Source organism: Alligator sinensis, unplaced genomic scaffold, assembly GCF_000455745.1.
Source record: "Alligator sinensis unplaced genomic scaffold, ASM45574v1 scaffold602_1, whole genome shotgun sequence".
NCBI lineage: Eukaryota > Metazoa > Chordata > Crocodylia > Alligatoridae > Alligator > Alligator sinensis.
Window position 1 is genome coordinate 3195158 of NW_005841976.1, and position 18533 is coordinate 3213690.

At 41.6% G+C, this 18533-nt stretch overlaps 1 protein-coding gene across 4 annotated transcripts in view; it reads left to right on the forward strand.

Moving 5' to 3' along the window:
• Positions 1-17722, forward strand: part of NOX4 (NADPH oxidase 4) — a 285490-nt gene extending 267768 nt beyond the window's left edge. For 3 of the 4 annotated variants that reach the window (XM_025200844.1, XM_025200842.1, XM_025200846.1), the window contains 5 exons: positions 7030-7149; positions 9768-9876; positions 11128-11196; positions 13274-13374; positions 17329-17722. In XM_025200844.1, the coding sequence (XP_025056629.1) occupies positions 7030-7149; positions 9768-9876; positions 11128-11196; positions 13274-13374; positions 17329-17449 (520 nt within the window). In that variant the 3' untranslated portion in view covers positions 17450-17722. Of the gene's footprint in view, positions 1-7029; positions 7150-9767; positions 9877-11127; positions 11197-13273; positions 13375-16514; positions 16589-17328 lie in introns of those variants that run through there. The other variant, XM_025200845.1, reaches the window with a different exon arrangement.
• Positions 17723-18533: the final 811 nt, after the last annotated feature.

Consider the following 18533-nt stretch of genomic DNA (forward strand, 5'->3'; position numbering starts at 1 on the left):
TGCCCTGTGCATCCCACAGCTGCAGCCTGGGGGGGAGCCCTGCATGGGGGGACATGGCTTGCAGCCGCAGGGTACCACACACAGAGTGGGAGGTGCACCCCACCCCGTGGCCACATGCTGTTCAGGTCAGCCTGTAACTGCTCCCCGCCGTCCGGTGTATTAACTTTGCCCCATAACTTGGTTTCATCTGCGAACTTGGAGAAGGTGCTCTCCACACCCTCATCCAAATCGCTGACGAAGATATTGCATAACACCGGTGCAAGGACCAAAGCCTCTGCGGGACCCCACTGCCCACCTCCTTCCAGGCCAAGAACAAACCGTCCACACCACACTCTGGGTGCGGTCCGTAAGCCAGTTAGCCACCCACCTGACCGTGTAGGCATCCACTCCACAGCCCGTTAGCTTCCCTATGAGAATAGGATGTGAAACTGTCAAAGGCCTTCCTAAAATCCAGGGAGATGACATTGGCCTCCCCTCCTGTGTCAAGGCAGTGTGTGGCCTGGTCATAAAAGGCTATAAGGTTTGTCAGGCAGGATCTACCTGTGATGAACCCTTAGTGGTTTCCTTTCAGCATTGTTTCCCCTGCTGGGCCTTCACAAATGCGTTTTTTGATGATTTTTTTACAGTATTTTCCCAAGGATAGAGGTAAGACTGACTGGCCTAAAGTTACCCAGCTCATCCCTTCTCCCCTTCTTAAAAATGGACACCACGTTGGCCCTTTTTCAGTCCTCAGAGACCTGGCTGGAGCACCATGAGTGCTCGAACAGCCATGCCAGTGGCTCGGCTATGACACTGGCCAATTCCTTCAGCACCCATGAAGATGAAGGAGAGCCACTCCAATTAAAATTCCTACAGCGTCTCATGTATTCAGCATCCCACACTTCAAAATGGCAGTGGTGGCGCTTTAACTAAAGCTTGTTAAAGAGATCCCATTGCCATTTTGAAAAGTGGGGATGATGAATACACATGACACTGAGGCTGCTGATGTGTTTTAATTAGAATGCATCGAAGCAGGTGTCAGATACATGCAGGGCCAAATCGAGGCGACCGCTCCAGACCCATGGACAGTGCTCTGCCGCAGCCACCATGCTCCGCCAGGTCTACCGCAGCTGCCATGCACCAGCAACTCTGTACTTTAGCTGCTCACCCCTCTCTCCGAGCCCTGCACAGGCTGATATGCCCCAGGCCCCACACAAACCTAGGGACAGCTCTGTGTACATGTGTAGGTGCCCCTGGAGATTAGATAAGATAAACGACCAGACATTTGGTGTTTCTTACTTATTTAGGCTTCAAAGTCTGCATCCTAGTCCACCTGCTAGGCGCCTAAGTGTGATGCTCTTTCACCCTGTTCAAATCCCTTAAAAATTATTAATGCAATATATGGGGTGTGTTCCTCTTCCTTGCTGCTTTTCTCTTGTGTCTCAGATTTATGGTTAAGGTGATAGCATGTTGCAAAAGAATATTTTTCAAAGATTCAAGCAGGGTGAAATACAGAAGGAGTAGGATCTGGCCCATAAAGTTTTATCCAAAATCCACTGAAGGCATGTGGAACTTTCCATTGACATAAATGGGGTCTTAATATGGCAGCTATGGTAACAGATCTGCATAGCCCTGGTAGCTCAGAGGTAATGAGATTTCACCCTCAGAGTAGAAACAGATGTCACCTTGATATCTCATTTGTGCCACCTTAAATTTTTTTATGATGGTACAAAAGCTGAGCAGAAAGATATTGTTACCCTTTGTTGTACCACATGAAAGAAAAATCAATGAAGCAACAAAATGTGGTAATAGTCTCTGCTGCTTAATTGCAGCAGATGTCTATTACTTTAGTGGCACTTTCTGTCCTCATCCAGATCTGTGGTCTGGCTGGGTGGGAGAAAACTCCACTTTCCTCCACTCACCCAGACCTTACATAGGGTTTTCCTCATGTGTCTACAAACATGGAAGTGGGAACCCCGGCTTAATCCCCTGCAGGGATTCTCCTGCTCCATGTCACAGGGGACGCACCGGCAAATGGGGGTTTTTCTCCTCTTGCAGATGCACCCCAAATCAGGGTATGGCAACCAGGGATGTCTGTAGATATTCCTGGAGTGCAATCACCTGTGCTGTCACGTGTCACAGCACAGCTGATCATACTTCACTGATGACATCTATTTCTAAGTTTTGTGTTCACAGACTTCAAACCACAATATCTAGTATTCATAATCTAGCTGTCTTCAAGATCCAATTTCTGATATTATCGGAACCCAGGTGTCATCAACTCAATTCCTATATCAACCTTAGTGACTTAATAAAATTCCATACAGCTGCCCTTGAGGGCTCCTCAGAGCCTTGAAAAAAGATTAGCTACAGAATCAGCATTTGCACTAGTTTCATGGACTCCAGAACCATCAAGTGTTTTATAAATAGAGCCCCTGCACTCCAGGTTTCTCAAACTTTTTTTATTACCGTGATTTTTCTCATGATAGGCTTGTTTGCTTGCTCTGTCTTTTGCACCCATCACATAGGTTTTGATATGTTTTGCTAGTATAATAGATTTGAAAGGGCATTTCATTTGAATTGCTGTGTGAGGGAGTTAATAAAACTTGTATTAAAATTTTAAGTCTTTCATACATTTTAAATAAATCCTGAATCTGGGACAAAGCACAAGACGAGGAATCAAACCATCTTATTGTGGCTTGGCTGTCTTAATATTTAGGTTTCATTTGCAATAATGAACATCTTTTATGCAAAACTTCAACAATGGAAAAGGGAAATGCAGTGACAGGAACTAAAGGATGCATAAGCCTCTTCAAATGTTTACGAGTTTGAATCATTAGTCAGTCAGTAAGGGCTTGATCATCCTGCGCTGTGGGAGTTTTTTTCCGTTGACTTGAATGGGAATGGGATCAATTTCTAATTGATCATATACCTAAGGCTTCGGAGCTGGCTTTGCATTAGCTCCCTTTGGAGTAAACAAGAGAATTACGTCTAATGAAGCTTGATGTTAGGGTTTGGAGTCAACAAAGCATTTAAGCATAATTTATATCAGTTAATAAGCACTTTGTATAAATAAGCACATGCGTAAGTCGCTGGGTCAGTGCCCAAACCTACTAGGTGTTGAGCAGTTTCAACTCCTGTTGACATTAGTGGGATTATGGGTGCTCATTATTACCATGAATTGTTCCAACCCCATACAAAACAAGGCTCAAACTTCAGAGGCAGGTCAGATTGTTTTCTGCTTGAAAGCAGATATTTGTTCAAGTCTCCTTAAGGCTTGTCTATGCTGTGGTGGCAGCAGGATGTGGGCAGGCTGGGCCTAAGGGACATCCCATCTACCTGTCTCTCCAGCTGCTCTCCAAACCTGGCATCTTACTAGCAAGGCCACTGTCAAGGTCTTGGACTCTGAAGGTGGCCTCTCAGGGTGTGTCTGGAGGAACTTTGCAAGCACGTTTCCTGGTTTGGAGCAGGCCTGGAGCTAAGTGGGAGGGCATGCTCCAGCACATCCAGGCTGAGAGAGACTGTGCTGTTGTGTAGTCAAGCCCTGAGTTGTGTACAACCACTCTCAGAAGGGCTCCCGTCACTACTTAGGGCTCCAGTGGTTTGGTTAGTTCAGTATTTTGAACTTGTCTTTTCCTATCCATCTTAAAATTTCACCCCTTTATAGAAAGATAAAGCAGCACAAAAAATTCAAGGGAAGCCCTCCCCCTGTACCTGTATCCCAGTTACCTTGGGTGGGAGTCTGTCAGATTTCACCAGTGGAGCAGGACCTGTTAAGGGTAAAGTACATATGGGAGGCCCCCAAGGAATATCTGTGGGGTACAGAAGCTGATTGTGATGATTTTTCTTCTATATACCCCAGGATTAAGCTTCAAATAGTACACGTATGTGAGAGGTATAGCATTTGTTGTCATTAAAGGATCTATGGCAGACTTTTCCAAAAGTTTCTGGCCCAGATTCCGTTTGATTAATGCCCGTCTGCTTGCCTAAATTCCCCTGGCTGTTTCGTTTGGTAAGTGATGCACCACCTCTGTCAAACAGTTGTGCCATCTTGTGTTGGCCTGTAAAACAGCTGCTGCCGCAGTCTGCTCCATTCCATTTCATTAGTGAGTCAAGTGATGTATTTGTGTAGTTTGTATATCAATTTGTTATATTTACTAAGCAATTTGGGAAGAAAGATGGCCTGTATGCAATGGGACCCAATTTACGGAGAGAGAAAGTTCGAGTTACGCAGCTTATGCGCACACATCCTACTAAATGTTTCTTGACTGCATTCTGAAAATGAAAGTATATCTGTTCATGTAGGGCACGGATCTGCAACCTTTTGAGCAGCAAGTCGGGCACTTGTGATTCCCCCCCCCCCCCAAATTGCCAATTCCCTGCTGCTCTGATTCCTTCCCTTCTCTGTGTAGAAACAGTCATTGTAGGTTTTTTTGGTTTGGGGTTTTTTGGGGGGGAAGAGGGGGTTGGCATTATAAACATTTTCAGCTGATTGGCTGCCTCAGCCGTAGGACCTCATACCACATTGGAAAAAGCACAGAATAGGAAGCTGTAAGGCGGCCCCTTTAAAACACTGCTTTAATTCTGCAAGCAGGCTGGCAGTCTCTGGGGTTCCTGGAGATTGATGGGAGCACATCACTGCAAGCAGGCAACCCTGACTTTCCCTGGTTCCAGACAGACATCCCAGAAATCCTGGTGGGGGCATCTCCGGAAATAGGGAAAACCAGGACATTCCACAATGAAGTGGTGATTTAAAAGGAATTAAACAATGGGTGATATGTGTTTCACCCAGTGAAGTGGATCAGCTGTGCCAGGACATATCGTGGCACAGCTGATCCACTTCATTTGGCAACATTTATTTTTAGCCTGTTTCCCCCCCGCCATACCAGGTGCCACTGGAAACCATGGAAAATGCCAACAGGGAACAGCAAATTTGACAGTGAGGGCACAGAACAGGAAGCTTTAAAGTGGCCCCTTTAAATCACATTTTTAAATTCCTTTTAAATCACCATGTTATCATGGCTCCTTTAAATCAGCATTCCCCATATCCACCACTGAATCGGACTTTCATGAGCCAGATCCAAGCTCTTCATGGGCCAGATCCAACCCACAGGCCATAAATTGCTGACCCCTGATGGAGTTAGTCTCTCTTTATGGCATGCTTATCAGCATGATATTTGATTGGCTAGTATGTGTTTTCCATAATAATTATTATGGAGTGATTTAAGAAGACTGCTATTGTAGGAACGACAAGAAAGGTGGGGTGGAGAGAAATGCACTTAGATTGTTGATGGATCCATTGACTATTTAGGTAAAAAGCGGAGATTAGCAGGAAGGAGGTGATAAGCAGAGGGGAAGATTAACCCCTTCGTTTTGAGCAATATCAAAGCGATTGGCTAAAGTAAGAAGGCATGTGATGCTAAGACATTCTTCATCACAAATAGCGAATCCTATAAAAAGGAGAACGAAATCATTGGCTGAAACTGAGGAAATTAAACACAGTGATTTCATTTTGCTTATACGTATGTGTGTACAGGCTACCATTCAGTTAGCAAACTGAAATCATAGATTTCATGGCCAAGGTCCACTCACAAATATTTTTTAGGGGATTAATAGATGCAATGGATCTTCACGATTATATGTAATAAATGTTGGATTCTAAGGTACTTGCTGATGTTTGAGAGTTTAGCCATTGATTAATCATTCATTAAATATTTCCATGAATCGTGAGCTTGTAACATTGTAGGAGCAGAACCTCAGTATAAAGGACCAACTTTGGGCAGAAGCAAATCATGAAACAAATCAAACAACTTGCTTTCCTAAACAAATTCCTTATAAATAATACCTCTAGCTAATATGCAGACACTCATTTTTAAAGTAACAATCTCAGTTATTGTGCCTGTGATATTCAGGGCTTGATTCTCCACTAGTGTACGCTCATGCATCTCAGAACGGTGGGAGTTTATATGAGTTTTGCACCAGGGTAAATAAGTATAAAAGGGCAGCCTAATAGAGAGCTGAAGTCTATGTGTGCATTGACATAAATGTATCTCGTCTTTATTGACTGTTTCTAATTAGCTTGATTTAATTCTGACCAAAATCAAGAACTTCATTTAATCTTGAAAATATTCAAAATTACCCTGGATTTGATGGGAAATTGTTCATAACATTTTCTGTCGTCTTCAAAAATTCTTCTCAGGGTGGGATTTTTCATGGTGAGACAGAATTGGATGTAAAATTTGTGCATTTCCCAGTTTCAGAAGTGGCATAGCAGCCTAGGAACCTCAGTCCCATTGATCTTCATTGAGTGACTTTTAAAAACCGGACTTAGGAGACTCAAAGTCAGTTAAGTGCCTTTTAAAACATCATCCTGGGAATGTTACGTTCCCACTAGAAAAATCCCCTAATTTCTTTATATTCATAAAGAACTAAAATGCAGGGGTGTGACACACTGTTGCAACTCTTGGTTATTTTATCATGCTTCTGTCAGGTCATAAATACAAAAGTATGCCTCTTCCTGAGCACAGGAAGGGCATGTAGTATACCATCAGCCCTGTGTTTGCTGGAGATGTGGTGCCCTTGTAAAGCGTAAGAGGCTGTGTGCAAGGAAACGGAATAATCCATTTGAATATTACATCTGCGCCCGGTGTCCAAGAGTTGGGCACTTCTCTGCAACCCCTCACCTACTGGATAGAGCCACTCTTGCCTTCTACAGCACCTGAACTAGGATATTACTGTGACTGCTGTGGCAGCTTCACCCTCTGCTGAGGCAGCTGGTTTGGCTGGCCCCAGTCCACATCTCTGAGAAATGTAGCATCCTCTGTAATCATGCAGTGTCTACAGATTTCATATATCTGTTTTATTTTATGCACACTGGCCCTAGGTTCTTCTCTTCAACCTCCACCTACTCAAGGCTTTCCAGGAGAGAAGCTTTAGTTTTCTGAATCCCAGAAATTATCTGTTAAACTGTTTCTTTGTAGCTTTCCAATCCAGTGCCCTCTTTTTCTATTGTGATGTCTTTGTCTAAATGTCTTCCTGCTCTCTCTGCAGGCTATTTGTGGACGGTCCTTTTGGGAGCCCCTCAGAAGAATCCTTGAATTACGAGGTTAGCCTCTGTGTGGCTGGAGGCATTGGAGTTACTCCATTCGCATCGGTACTCAACACACTGCTGTATGTGAACATACCCTGTCTAAAGCCATTTTCCCAGAGTTGCTTCACTGTAAATGATCTCATTGAATATGTAACACCTGTTTAATATAGAAACTCTGCTCCCGTTAAGAGAGGAAAAGGATTGAGACCTGCCACTGAAAGTCCCAAATCAGTTTGTGCAGGCTGGAAATGCAATGCAAGAAAAGTACATTATGTGGGGCAGTGGCATATCATGGAGACTAGCCTTACACACACACACACACACACACACACACACACACACACACACACACACGTGTGCAGTTGGCTTCAGCCAATGTCATTTGACTCTGTTTGAATGCTTCAATTTTGATTTTTAAAATACTGTACGAAAATCAGGTGCACAACCTCCCCCTAAGCAGGACTTTGTGTGTTTAGCTATTTCAGGTCTCCTTGAAAATCCAAACTTAAATTCCCCCTTTATTTTCATTTAAAATTCCATATTATTTTGGTCAAAGTCATGAGTGCTTCAAGCTGCTACCAAAACCCAGGCTTTCAGAAAGAAAGACACCTTTGTTCTTATTATTTATTGTGTGTGTTGCTGTAGGGCAGAGACTTCCAAGCATACACCAGGGCTCCAGTATATCAGGCTCTGTACAAACACGGACCAGAAAGGCAGATCTTCTCTCCAAGCCTGCAACCTAAATACACTTTAGAAATATTTTGCACTACCCATGGGAAGCACTTGATCAGAGATCTGCCAATAGCTGACCCTTTGCCTGGACTGAAATTAAAACTTTTAGTCTGCTTTTTTTTTATGTATGGATGCTGCACACAGTCAGCTCATGCTAATCTCATTTGGAGCCATAAATCTCAGTGCTTCTGATATCAAGCCCGTATTTGTCATCTTCATGTGCCTTATGCCGTCCTCAAAGAAGGTAACAGACTCCCAAATAATTTACTTTTCTGAAAGGACATTGATCATTTTTCAAACAGGGAATACTTTTATCTGAAATGCGTTTACGTTTCTGCCAAAAGACTGGTGTCCAGATGGATAACCTGGCTGTTTTCTCCATGACAGATTATCCCTGACAGCATTAAGCAGAAACGTCACATATCATAGCCACTGGCCAACAGGAGGTAGTGAGATGGCTGTCTCTATCGGCGGATTATTAGAGGCTGTATGGTGTTTGCCCAGACATTGCCACAGCAGTTTAGTGTCTAATGAATGTTTTCTATATCAGATAAATGGGTTGCTTCCAAACACTGAATTCCAATAGTCTGCTGTTACAGAGCATCTTGCTGTTGTGCATCCTAATATTAAGCAATAGGAACAGCGGCACTTTCCTTATACTTTACTGTTAATATTTAATGACATCAACAACAGAGTGACTGTATAATAGATAGGTAGGCTGCCTCTTATCTTAAGTTTCATCAGCAATTGAGATTGGCACAGATAAAAATGCAAACTGTCCAATGATGCCAACTATGGAAGATGGCAAAGCAAAACCCTTCATGTCAGGGATATATGGCTGTGGGAGGATGTGAGGACCTCCATTTGGGCCAGGGGTCTTGTATGGTCCTGTTAAGCTTTGTCCCTTGAGTTTACTTTTATATAATATGGGCAGCAATGAGCTCACACCAGCTTCTTGCCCTCTTTAGAATTGAATGTTACCTGTTTGTTTTTTAAATGTAATTTATAATAAAGAATTTCAGGCAAAATAATGTTTAATTTATTACTATTAATTGAGAGTAGCAGCAATGGTCAAGGCCTACTCAGTGCATGCTTTTGGCTGTACCAGGAAACTATATATTTATCACATCACATAAGCTACTGTAGGTTGATGTGACAATTCAGGTTTGACATTCCATACAGGTGATCTGCATGCATGTTGCAGGCAAGAAAGTACTGGGGATCAGCCTCAGATTTGACTTAGATGGTTTCCACTTCAGCAGTGTGCTCACAGAGGGTATCGTTGTATTCCTCAACCCAGATGCCTACAACTACAGATGGCCTTCAATAAACAATCATGTAATCTTAGAATTTTTACGATGAGAAGTATTTAGGTCGTTCACATAGTGCCCCACTGCACATACAGGGTGGACGAGACCATACGAGACTCATGGCTACTGCACCTTTAGAGTGTCATAGATGTGTCCCTGTTGTCTGTACTAAGAGATTTGTCCTGTGTTGGCCCATCTCTTGCTTCTTGGGAGTTTACATTGGAATAATACAATGAAGTCTGGAGGTCTACACTGTAGCTCTGATGCTGCCTGTGGGTCTTACATGTTGACAGTCATTTAGGGGGAGGAAGAAACATTCCTTCCACCATACAGCCATTTTACTGGTCAGGAAGAAACAAAAACTTATTAAATAATAACTATGTCTGATACGATAAAAAACATGCTGAGATAAACATAGTATTTCTAAGGCATTGGTTGGCTGCTTGTTAAGGATTTAATGTTTAATCCTATCATTTTAGACTGATTTGGGCATTTCAGCATGCAATCCTTCATAGGGAGAAAAATAACTTCCCTTAACAGTTGGCTTGTCATGGAAATTAACTTTTGTACTAATGATTATAGAGCATCTTAATTAACATTTGCTTTTTAAATGGTAATTTTTTTAATTCCCCAAACGTATCATTTTCATTTTAAAGTGACGACTGGAAATGCTACAAGCTCAGAAGACTCTACTTTATTTGGGTGTGCAGGGACATCCAGGCTTTTTGCTGGTTTGCCAATTTGCTCTGTGTGTTGCACAACAAGGTAAGAGATAATTGCTCTCGGGGTTGGTTCTGAGAGAATATTGACATCTTAATAAATACAGTCCTGCACAAATAGTTATATTAGTAAGAAAACTGTTTTGATTAATCATAACCAGATTTCACGAGGAACTTGCCACACTACTTGGAAAGTGGGCAGCAAAGTGGATGAAATCCATTATTGACATGCATGAATGGACTGGTCTCATGGGACAGAACAGGGGTGAAATTCTTACCCCTCGAAGCCTGTAGAAGTTTTGCCATTGCCTTCTGTGGGGCCAGGATTTTGTCTGTTGATGTTTTGTTTTTTCCCAAAATACAAACACTTTTGCAAAATCAGGACCTGACAAGTTTTCAGGGACCCAGTCTCTCTAAGTATTCAAGAAGTAGTCTAGGAGAAGAGCATACCTTCTGGGTAAAGTGAAATCACAGCTCATCTGGTAAATAGACCTGAAAGGGGGCTGAGGATTTATGTTAGTTGGAAAACACCTCTGGTTTTCTAAACAGACCAGGTGGGTTTCTACCTAATTTTGAAGACTGCCTAATTAAGGCTAGCCAGTTGATGGCCCACAAGCCACATGCAGCCCCTGGGTTCCTGGTCTGGGTGTTGCTCCTTCCTTAGCCGCGGCTGCTGCACTTGGAGTATCTAGACTCCCCTTCCTCCAACTTCCACTTCCTGCCCCTGCCCCTAGGCGTTGGGTAACATGGCCCAGCTCCTGGGGCTGTGGGAGCACAGAAGTGTGGATTCAGGTGGACCTGGGGACCCCATGCAGTGCATAGTGCACCAGGAGCTGCCTAGCGGAGTGCAGAACAATGCAGTGCAGCTCAGAGAAGTGTTGATACAATGGCATGAGAGGTGCCCAATGCATGGTGCATCAGGGTGCTGTGCAGTGCAGTGGCCATGGAGGTAGGACTGCAGCAGCGAGAACAGGCAAAGTAGCTGATCAGCGACTAGGCCGGTATCAGCCCTCACTCTTCCTCATACCACCAGTTGCCATGTTCGCTGAGGTTCCTAGATTCTGCATCAGGCCACTCCTCCCCAGATAGAGCGGGACCTCTGCTTGATGCCCTTAGCATAAAGCATTCAGAGATGCTTCTCAGTGAAAGGATAGTATACAAATGTGCTGTTTCATTAAAGTTCCCATTACTTCTGCCATGTAGATCAAGGTGCTTCAGGGTACTGTAAAAGACTGACTTCACTCTTTCATGTAAATAGTGATATATTAATTCACTTGATGTTTTATCATCCTTCCAGCTTTGGCAGGAAAACCGACCAGACTTCATAAACATCCAGCTGTACCTCAGTCAAACAGATGGGATACAGGTATGTGGCTAAATACTGTTTGTAAACTAAACTAGACCTTGAAGTAGAAGACACTGCAAACTGTCAGTTGAGTACAAAAGGGAATTGCCCACAGATGGTTTAGAAAGGGGGAATAAGGTCATATCTCTAGCAGCTAAGTCTCTCTAGAACAAGCTCAACCCTTCCAAGCCAAGACAATGAAGTCAGGTAGCATTAAGATGATTGTCACTGGGCCGAAATCCTTATCTCCTTCTTGTAGGAAAGGGGGCCTTCCAGGCCAGGCCACAGACCAGACTGTTGGCAGGACTTTATAGGAACTTTACATCATTCCTGGGCTAAAAATCAAGCTGGAATCATTCATTGATTTTGTAAGCCCTAGACTGAAAAACAAGTACATTGAAAGAAACAGGGATTTTTTTTAAGTAGTGGGTTGTTTTATTGTTTTGCATTTTGTCTTGAATGTCAGAAGTCAAACTATTTTAAGCATGCAACCAGAAAATGTATTAAACTGTTGTTTATTATAGGCTGCATTATGCTAGTCTAGACAAGTGGATTGATTCCCTGTTAGCTGGAATTTTCTGTAATCTCATAATGTGGTAAACTGGGAGTCAGCATTCACTCACACTCATTCATCACATAGGTAAGGGTCTGACTCTTCAGCCTGAAGTCAGTGGCACTTTACTGTTGACTTCAGCGGAGACAAAAAATTAAAGCAAAGGGGGATGGAAGTGGAGGGATGGGTTTGGGGGGACACATGATAAAGTCTACCAGGTTGATGAGACTTACTTCAGTGTATGTAGCTTTTGGTAAGAGAAATTGTGAATCTGAGTCATATTAGACTATTCAGCTCCGGGCCCCTTAAAATAGCTAGGTCGGATAACAGAGCAGGCGCAGAGTTACTCCGAAGTACCTGATTAGTCTTAACTGAGAGGTCAGAATTTACTGGATCCATCGTGGAAGCACAGTTGTAAAGACATGCAGCTTAGGACCATTGCTCTGATCATGGGCCCAGTAGTTACTGAGTTTCCATTAGATCCGTTTTCTATGCGTGTCTGCTTGTTAGAGAAAGCAGTCAATTATAAAGTGATAAACGGCAGGGCAAAATTGTGTCTTCTGTAGCAGTGGTGAAAATTTAGATTCTGTGGTGTTACTCTTGAAGTCTCCTGATAAAACTGGATGTGACTTTTTTTCCTATTCCCCTGTGACTTGTGACACTGTTGCTTATCCAAAGTTACTCTTGAATGCTACCCCATCAGAATAGCATTGTGTTTTACACTTGTTTTGTTTCAGTATGATCTAGGTTCAAGGCAGCAGGCAATCAAGCCCATTTTTCCTCAAGTACTTTCACCCATAGTAAAAATCAATGAAAGTGGCAGAAAATGTGCTTTGGTACTAGTGTAATGGATATTTTAAATCATTTTGTTATGGGGAGAATGTGGGAAATTCAACCAGATATCATTCTTTTCCATCCCAATGTTGTAGTTGGACATTTAAACCATGGATATGCAATGCCATACAGTGAAAACACACTTGGCTTCATAAAATTGTCTGGACTTTTAGTGAATTAAAAATGCTGGAAATATATTGGGTTCAGTCCAGGTCCATAGCTTTGGCAGCTTTATGTTGCTGAGACAGCTCAAAGCATCTGGTAAACTATCCTCAAGGGGCAACTTTTACAGATCTAGTAATCTTAAGGGTTACTTTACTAATAGTAGGTAAAAAAAAATCTTCAGACAGAAATATGTTTCTTGCATCAACAACATCCCTTTAAAGTTAGCAGCAACAACAGATTAGGGAATATGAATTCATTTCTTGCTTTGTGTATTAAATAAATTGGTTTAAAAATAATGGTGACTAACGAGCAGCTGTATAAAGAACAGCATCTAATGCTGAAGAGGGCCACTGAAAGGCAGGGAGAGAAGGTATTGATGCATGAAATGACTGCATTTTAAGACATGCTGTTTGATACTGTGTTCAGTTTTTACATTTCAGTGATTTGATAAGTCAGCCAGGGCATTTACCAGCATGGCGATGAGACCTCTGAGTGATGCATAGCAATTTAAAAAGCAGGCAATACAGAACTTATTGTTTCTCATAGAAAATAATTGGTGAAAAATATCAAGCCCTGAATTCAAGGCTTTTGATTGGACGACCTCGTTGGAAACTCCTTTTTGATGAAATAGCCAAGTGTAACAGACAGTAAGTATTAGTCTTGATGGAAAAAACTACACTTTGAGGGATGGGGATTTCTTGTATGTTTATTAAATAACTGTATTTGTATGGAAATGACTTTGTGTTTTATCTTTGCATGTAATATTGATATTGTCTAATCCGTAGCAACTGAGACACGCTGTAAAAAGAAAAATTGGTGTCAGTTTGCACAGTCAAAGCAGTTCATCTTCTCATGCAGCAAAAATGTTCAATGGCCCAAGAAATAAAAACAATGCATTTCCATATCACTGCAAGATATTAATCCAGTGCTACAAACAGTGGCTTGCTAGCAACATATGCCAGTTTCATGTTGAAAGATGTATTTCATATATCTGTGCCTTCTGCATTTACTTTCATGATTTATAGTCTTAAACAATAGAAATGCAAGAGCTTGCCCATGTGTGAAGTATTATGTTTTATTCAGAAGATCTGTTGTCTTTGGGGATTACTAGGATTGTTTATTATTTTTTTTAAAGGCTGGCAATGTAATAAGAACTGTACTAGGCAAATTGGTTACAGTCTAAATAAGACAGGCAGGATAGACAAGGCACACAATTCTTTACTCTTATCTTTGAATGATTCATTTATTGCTTTTGGTAAGCTTTGATAAACTAGTCTTATTGCCGATGTGCGTACTGGAGGCCAGATCCTGAGGAATACTAAGCTGAAACAAATCTCATTGATCTTAATATGAGCTATTGGTGACTGAGGTCTCTTGGGATCCGGCTGCAAGATCTTATCGTTTTTTTGTGGTGCTAATCCTTCCATCCCCGCAGCGCAGCACAGTGCCTTGATCTCTTGTTAGGGAACTAGTATCACTGCTAAAGCCAAGCAGTATTACCTGAGCTCTATGTAGACGTGCTCACTGTTGAAGGGAAGGCTATAAGGGCATAGAAAAAGAGATTAGGGAGGAAGTTGACCTGAGTTGTCCTTCTTAGGCCTCCCTCATTAACCCTTCACCTGTCATTCTAATTTCTTTTTTTTTAGTCTTATGGCCAAACTGATGGCTCTTCTACTGCCTCCCTTGAGTGACTATTATGCAGGCAAATACCCAGAATTTGCACAAACCTGTTAACAATAATTACTGAGTCTTGTTTCAATTGTTCCTTTGCATATCTCAACTCATTACTGCTAGTTAAACCCTCAGATCCCATCATCTTCCGCATCTTTGTACGATCTCTCTAACTTGTCTGTCAGCTCAGCTTTAATCAACATATTTTGTCCTACCTAAATAATGCTTCTGCATCTTTCGCTGTTGACACCTTTAATTTATTTGCAGGCTGTTATCTTCCCCTCCCTTCCCCTGTCTCTCCCATTTGCCAAGGTTCATAGACTTAGCTCTGTAATTCCACTGTCTTGCAAAGACTTGTATGCTCTATGCCAGTGATTCTCAGCCAGGATGCAGTGACTCCCTGGGGTGCCACATGATCTTCTGAAGGATGCCACAGGGTGCTATGCAATATTAGCACTGTGCAGACACCTACACATGATTCACAAGATAAGCCCAGAGATTTCAGATGGGAGTCTACAGTATCACAAACGTTCTGACCAGATGTTGTGGCCTTTCTGAGTTATTTGCAAAAAAACTAATTGCTTTATTATTTTTCGTAGTAAAAAAACAAGTGAAAGGTAAGAGCTGGCATTATCTGAGGGGTGCTTTGAGTCTTGTGTGTATAGAGCTATCTATATGCAAGGACTAACATTTTAATCTTCCACTATAATTAAGTTCTTTCAGTCCTCAAATCATTTCTCCCCCAGACTTTCTTTTTATTTGTCACCAACTTCTTCTGAATAACCCAGGTATAATATAGAAACCAGCAATAAGGATAAGTCAAACAATGTCACTTGTAACTTCCGTCTGTCGGTGACATTGAGAGTTGCACCTCTTTTGGCATCTGCTAGGTCAGTAATGGGGTTGAGTAACTTCTAATAAATTGAACAGCTTTTACTTTGCATTGCCAGAAAAAGCGACACACAGAAATTTAGTCAGCAATTCTGTCGTGGGTTTTTGTTTGGGTTTTTTTGTGGGGAGGGTGGGATTTGTTGCTTGACGTCTGGGCAAAGAAAGGCCATGGGATCAGTTTCCAAGATCAGTTTAGAGCTTCATAGCTGGTTTTCAGTTAGCAGATTTAAGATAAACCAACATTAGCTTCATATTCATTGAACTAAGAGGAGCAGAAGTGCACCATCTACTGTTGCTATTTCATACCACACCTATGCTCCCAAGTAAATGCATTGAAACCCTGTACCGAAAACATTATGCATCCTGTTTTAAAAATCTTCACACAGCCTGTCTTGAGGAAAGTGCAGTATGGTGGTTCATTTGTCTTCAGGATTAAAAGCTCTATATTTTTTTTGTATTATTCTGCCTTTTGGATTTTTCTGAGTGTAAGTGGCCATAGGGTGTTACAGACCTGAGAACTGTGTAGACAAAAGAAACTAAAACACATGGAGGGGAAAAGCATAAAGACATAGCACATTTCCTCTATGCTGTAAAACAGAATCAGCTGTAAAGAAATGAGCCCTGACTTTATTATATAGCAAATCGCCTCACCTCGCCCTCAGTTACTCTGTGTCTAACAGGGATAATAATGCATGCCTGTCTACTCAACTCACAAAGGAGCTGTGAGAATTAGTGAACTGTATTTGCACAGTACTTTGAAAATACAGTCATATAAGCTAAGTATTACTATGAAGGATGGTTCATTGGAGATGGGAGCAGATGGGTTTGGACTATGGCTCTGAGTTTAATTCCTAGCTCAGATGACCTTGGGAAACTTTTAAAGTCAGAGTACCTGCTGACTTAAGTTATACATAAGTACACAGCTACATGGAGAGAGCATTAAGGTTCTATCATTAAGTGTTTAGTAATGAGGAAAGGTTGCAAATAAGGTTTCAAGTGCAACCTTTCCTGTGTGTATCTCTCATGCTGTAGTCTTCAGTTATCTTAAGTGAGAACGGAATCTGGGCCAGGAACAGTTGTTACCTTGTGTAAGAACAGATTCAGTAGTATTTTTCAGTGGCTTTGTCCTCCTCCAGGGATGTAAAACTAACCAGTGCCCAACTTAACTGACATTAATTTGAGATTGGCCAGTGACCTATTTCTTGTCTGCCTTTTGTCACTACAGTGGCACAAAATAACTGAAGTGCATCAAGCAATCTGCCTTATGTTTTGGGACACTGACTATCATCCATATTCTGTCCTTGGATGTTTGTAAGACTCCCCCAAGCATATCAGACAGCAGGATCCTGTTCTAAATGTTAAAACAAAGACTACAATACCAATGCCAGTACTCTGCTGGTGACAGAAATAAATCACAAGGTAGCAGTGCTTTGTTTAAATTAGTGTATTGGATTATAAAAAATTATTCTCATCTAATCTCATGCTGGTATATAGCAGAAGTTACAGTAATGAAGCCATTATTGCCTCACACATTTAATAGTGAGGATGATTAATTGTTGGAACTAATTACGTGAAGGAGATGGTTAAGTCTTCATCTCTTGTCTTCAAATCCAGGCCAGATAGATGTCTTTCTGGAAGATCTACTTTGGTCAAATGCAAATCATTGGGCTGACTATGCAGGCAAGTGAGTGAATTCTACAGCCCATGTAATGCAAATGACATTATCTAACAGTCTTCTGGCCTTAAAATCTATGTTACCAGTGTAAGTTTGTAGGAAGTATGATCAGAATTCAATCCGGTGTGTCTTTAGAGTACGGACACACAAACAAGCTAGTGCTGAGATACGCTGGAGGATGAACTTACTACCTTCCCATGTGCATGTTCTTACCCCATGGGAAATGTGACATAGCATACTCCATTTTTTGTGGAAGCATTCAAATCTTAATCTCCCTTGCAGTAACTTGTTTTTGTGTCCATGCCCTTAAACATTATTTTGCTGTTTAACCAGAATACAATGACACTCTCTTTATTCTCGACAGGAAAACTGTTGGCGTTTTCTGTTGTGGACCAAAAGAAATTTCCAAGACACTGCACAAACTGAGCAACAGGCACAATTCATATGGAACAAGGTTTGAATACAATAAAGAATCTTTCAGCTGAAAGTCTGCTGGATTAACAGAACTCTATAGAAGAAGCAAGTGCAATTCTTTGTTTGTAAGACATAAGTCAGCTGTGTATTAAGCAGATGCCATGTACCAAAGTTTTCTTATTTATGATTATTTAAAACTCTGAAGTATGGTGGACACAGCAAAGTACGAAGCCAAATCATGCCAAATTTTTACGCTCAAGGCCAAAAAGGTTCAAAGAATATTTTTTGTTGTGATGGTGGTGATTAATTTTGCAATGCTTAACTTAATAATAATAAAAAGGAGAACCCTGGTTGCTTTTATGGCTGTTTGAAGAACAATCCAGAAATGTCTGAACTCTCGACTTCAGCCTGCTAACCACAATCACCTGAAATTGGAGTTAGTTGACTAAAAACCAACTTGATCATAATTAAAAATGTGCTATTAAATGAGGTTATAACCTTTACTTGCATAGAAACCAGATGTCTTTGAAATGGAGAAGTCCAAGCAAAAATGTTAGAGGATTTCGGGTTTGGAGTCTGTAGTTAAATTATATCGAGTTACTCTCTCTAACCTACCTGTGTAAGGGAAAGCGATGTCCCCATCTGGCAGAGGCATTTATGGAAGACCCTTCTCCACTTCCAACTTTCAGAATGTGTGTGTGACTCTGCTGTTCATGTGGGCCAGGTCCTCTGGTATAAATTAGGTCACATATTAGCTAGCAGTCAGGTGTAGATAGGAAAATAGTACAACTTGCACTAAAGTAGCATTTAGCAAGTGTGCAAAATGAGTACACCCTATTCAGCTAGAGGGAGATGGAGCAAGAAATGAACTAGGGAGTTTCTGGTGTAATAGTCGATTGGCAAGGAAGTTGGACTCCTGTTGTTCATGTGTTCAGTGGCAAATGAGCTCATCACACTGTTTAGATGCCTTTGCTGATGAATTTACAACCCAGTGGTTCAACATCTGTTTTCCAGTATTCCATGGTGACTCCACTGATTTCCACTTTCAGTTGAGCTGACTACAGTTTTATGCTGGATTTTGCAGTTGTAACACAGAGTAGAGCTTGTCAGATATCATTCCCAAAGACATATTTCCATACTTCTTTTATGACACAG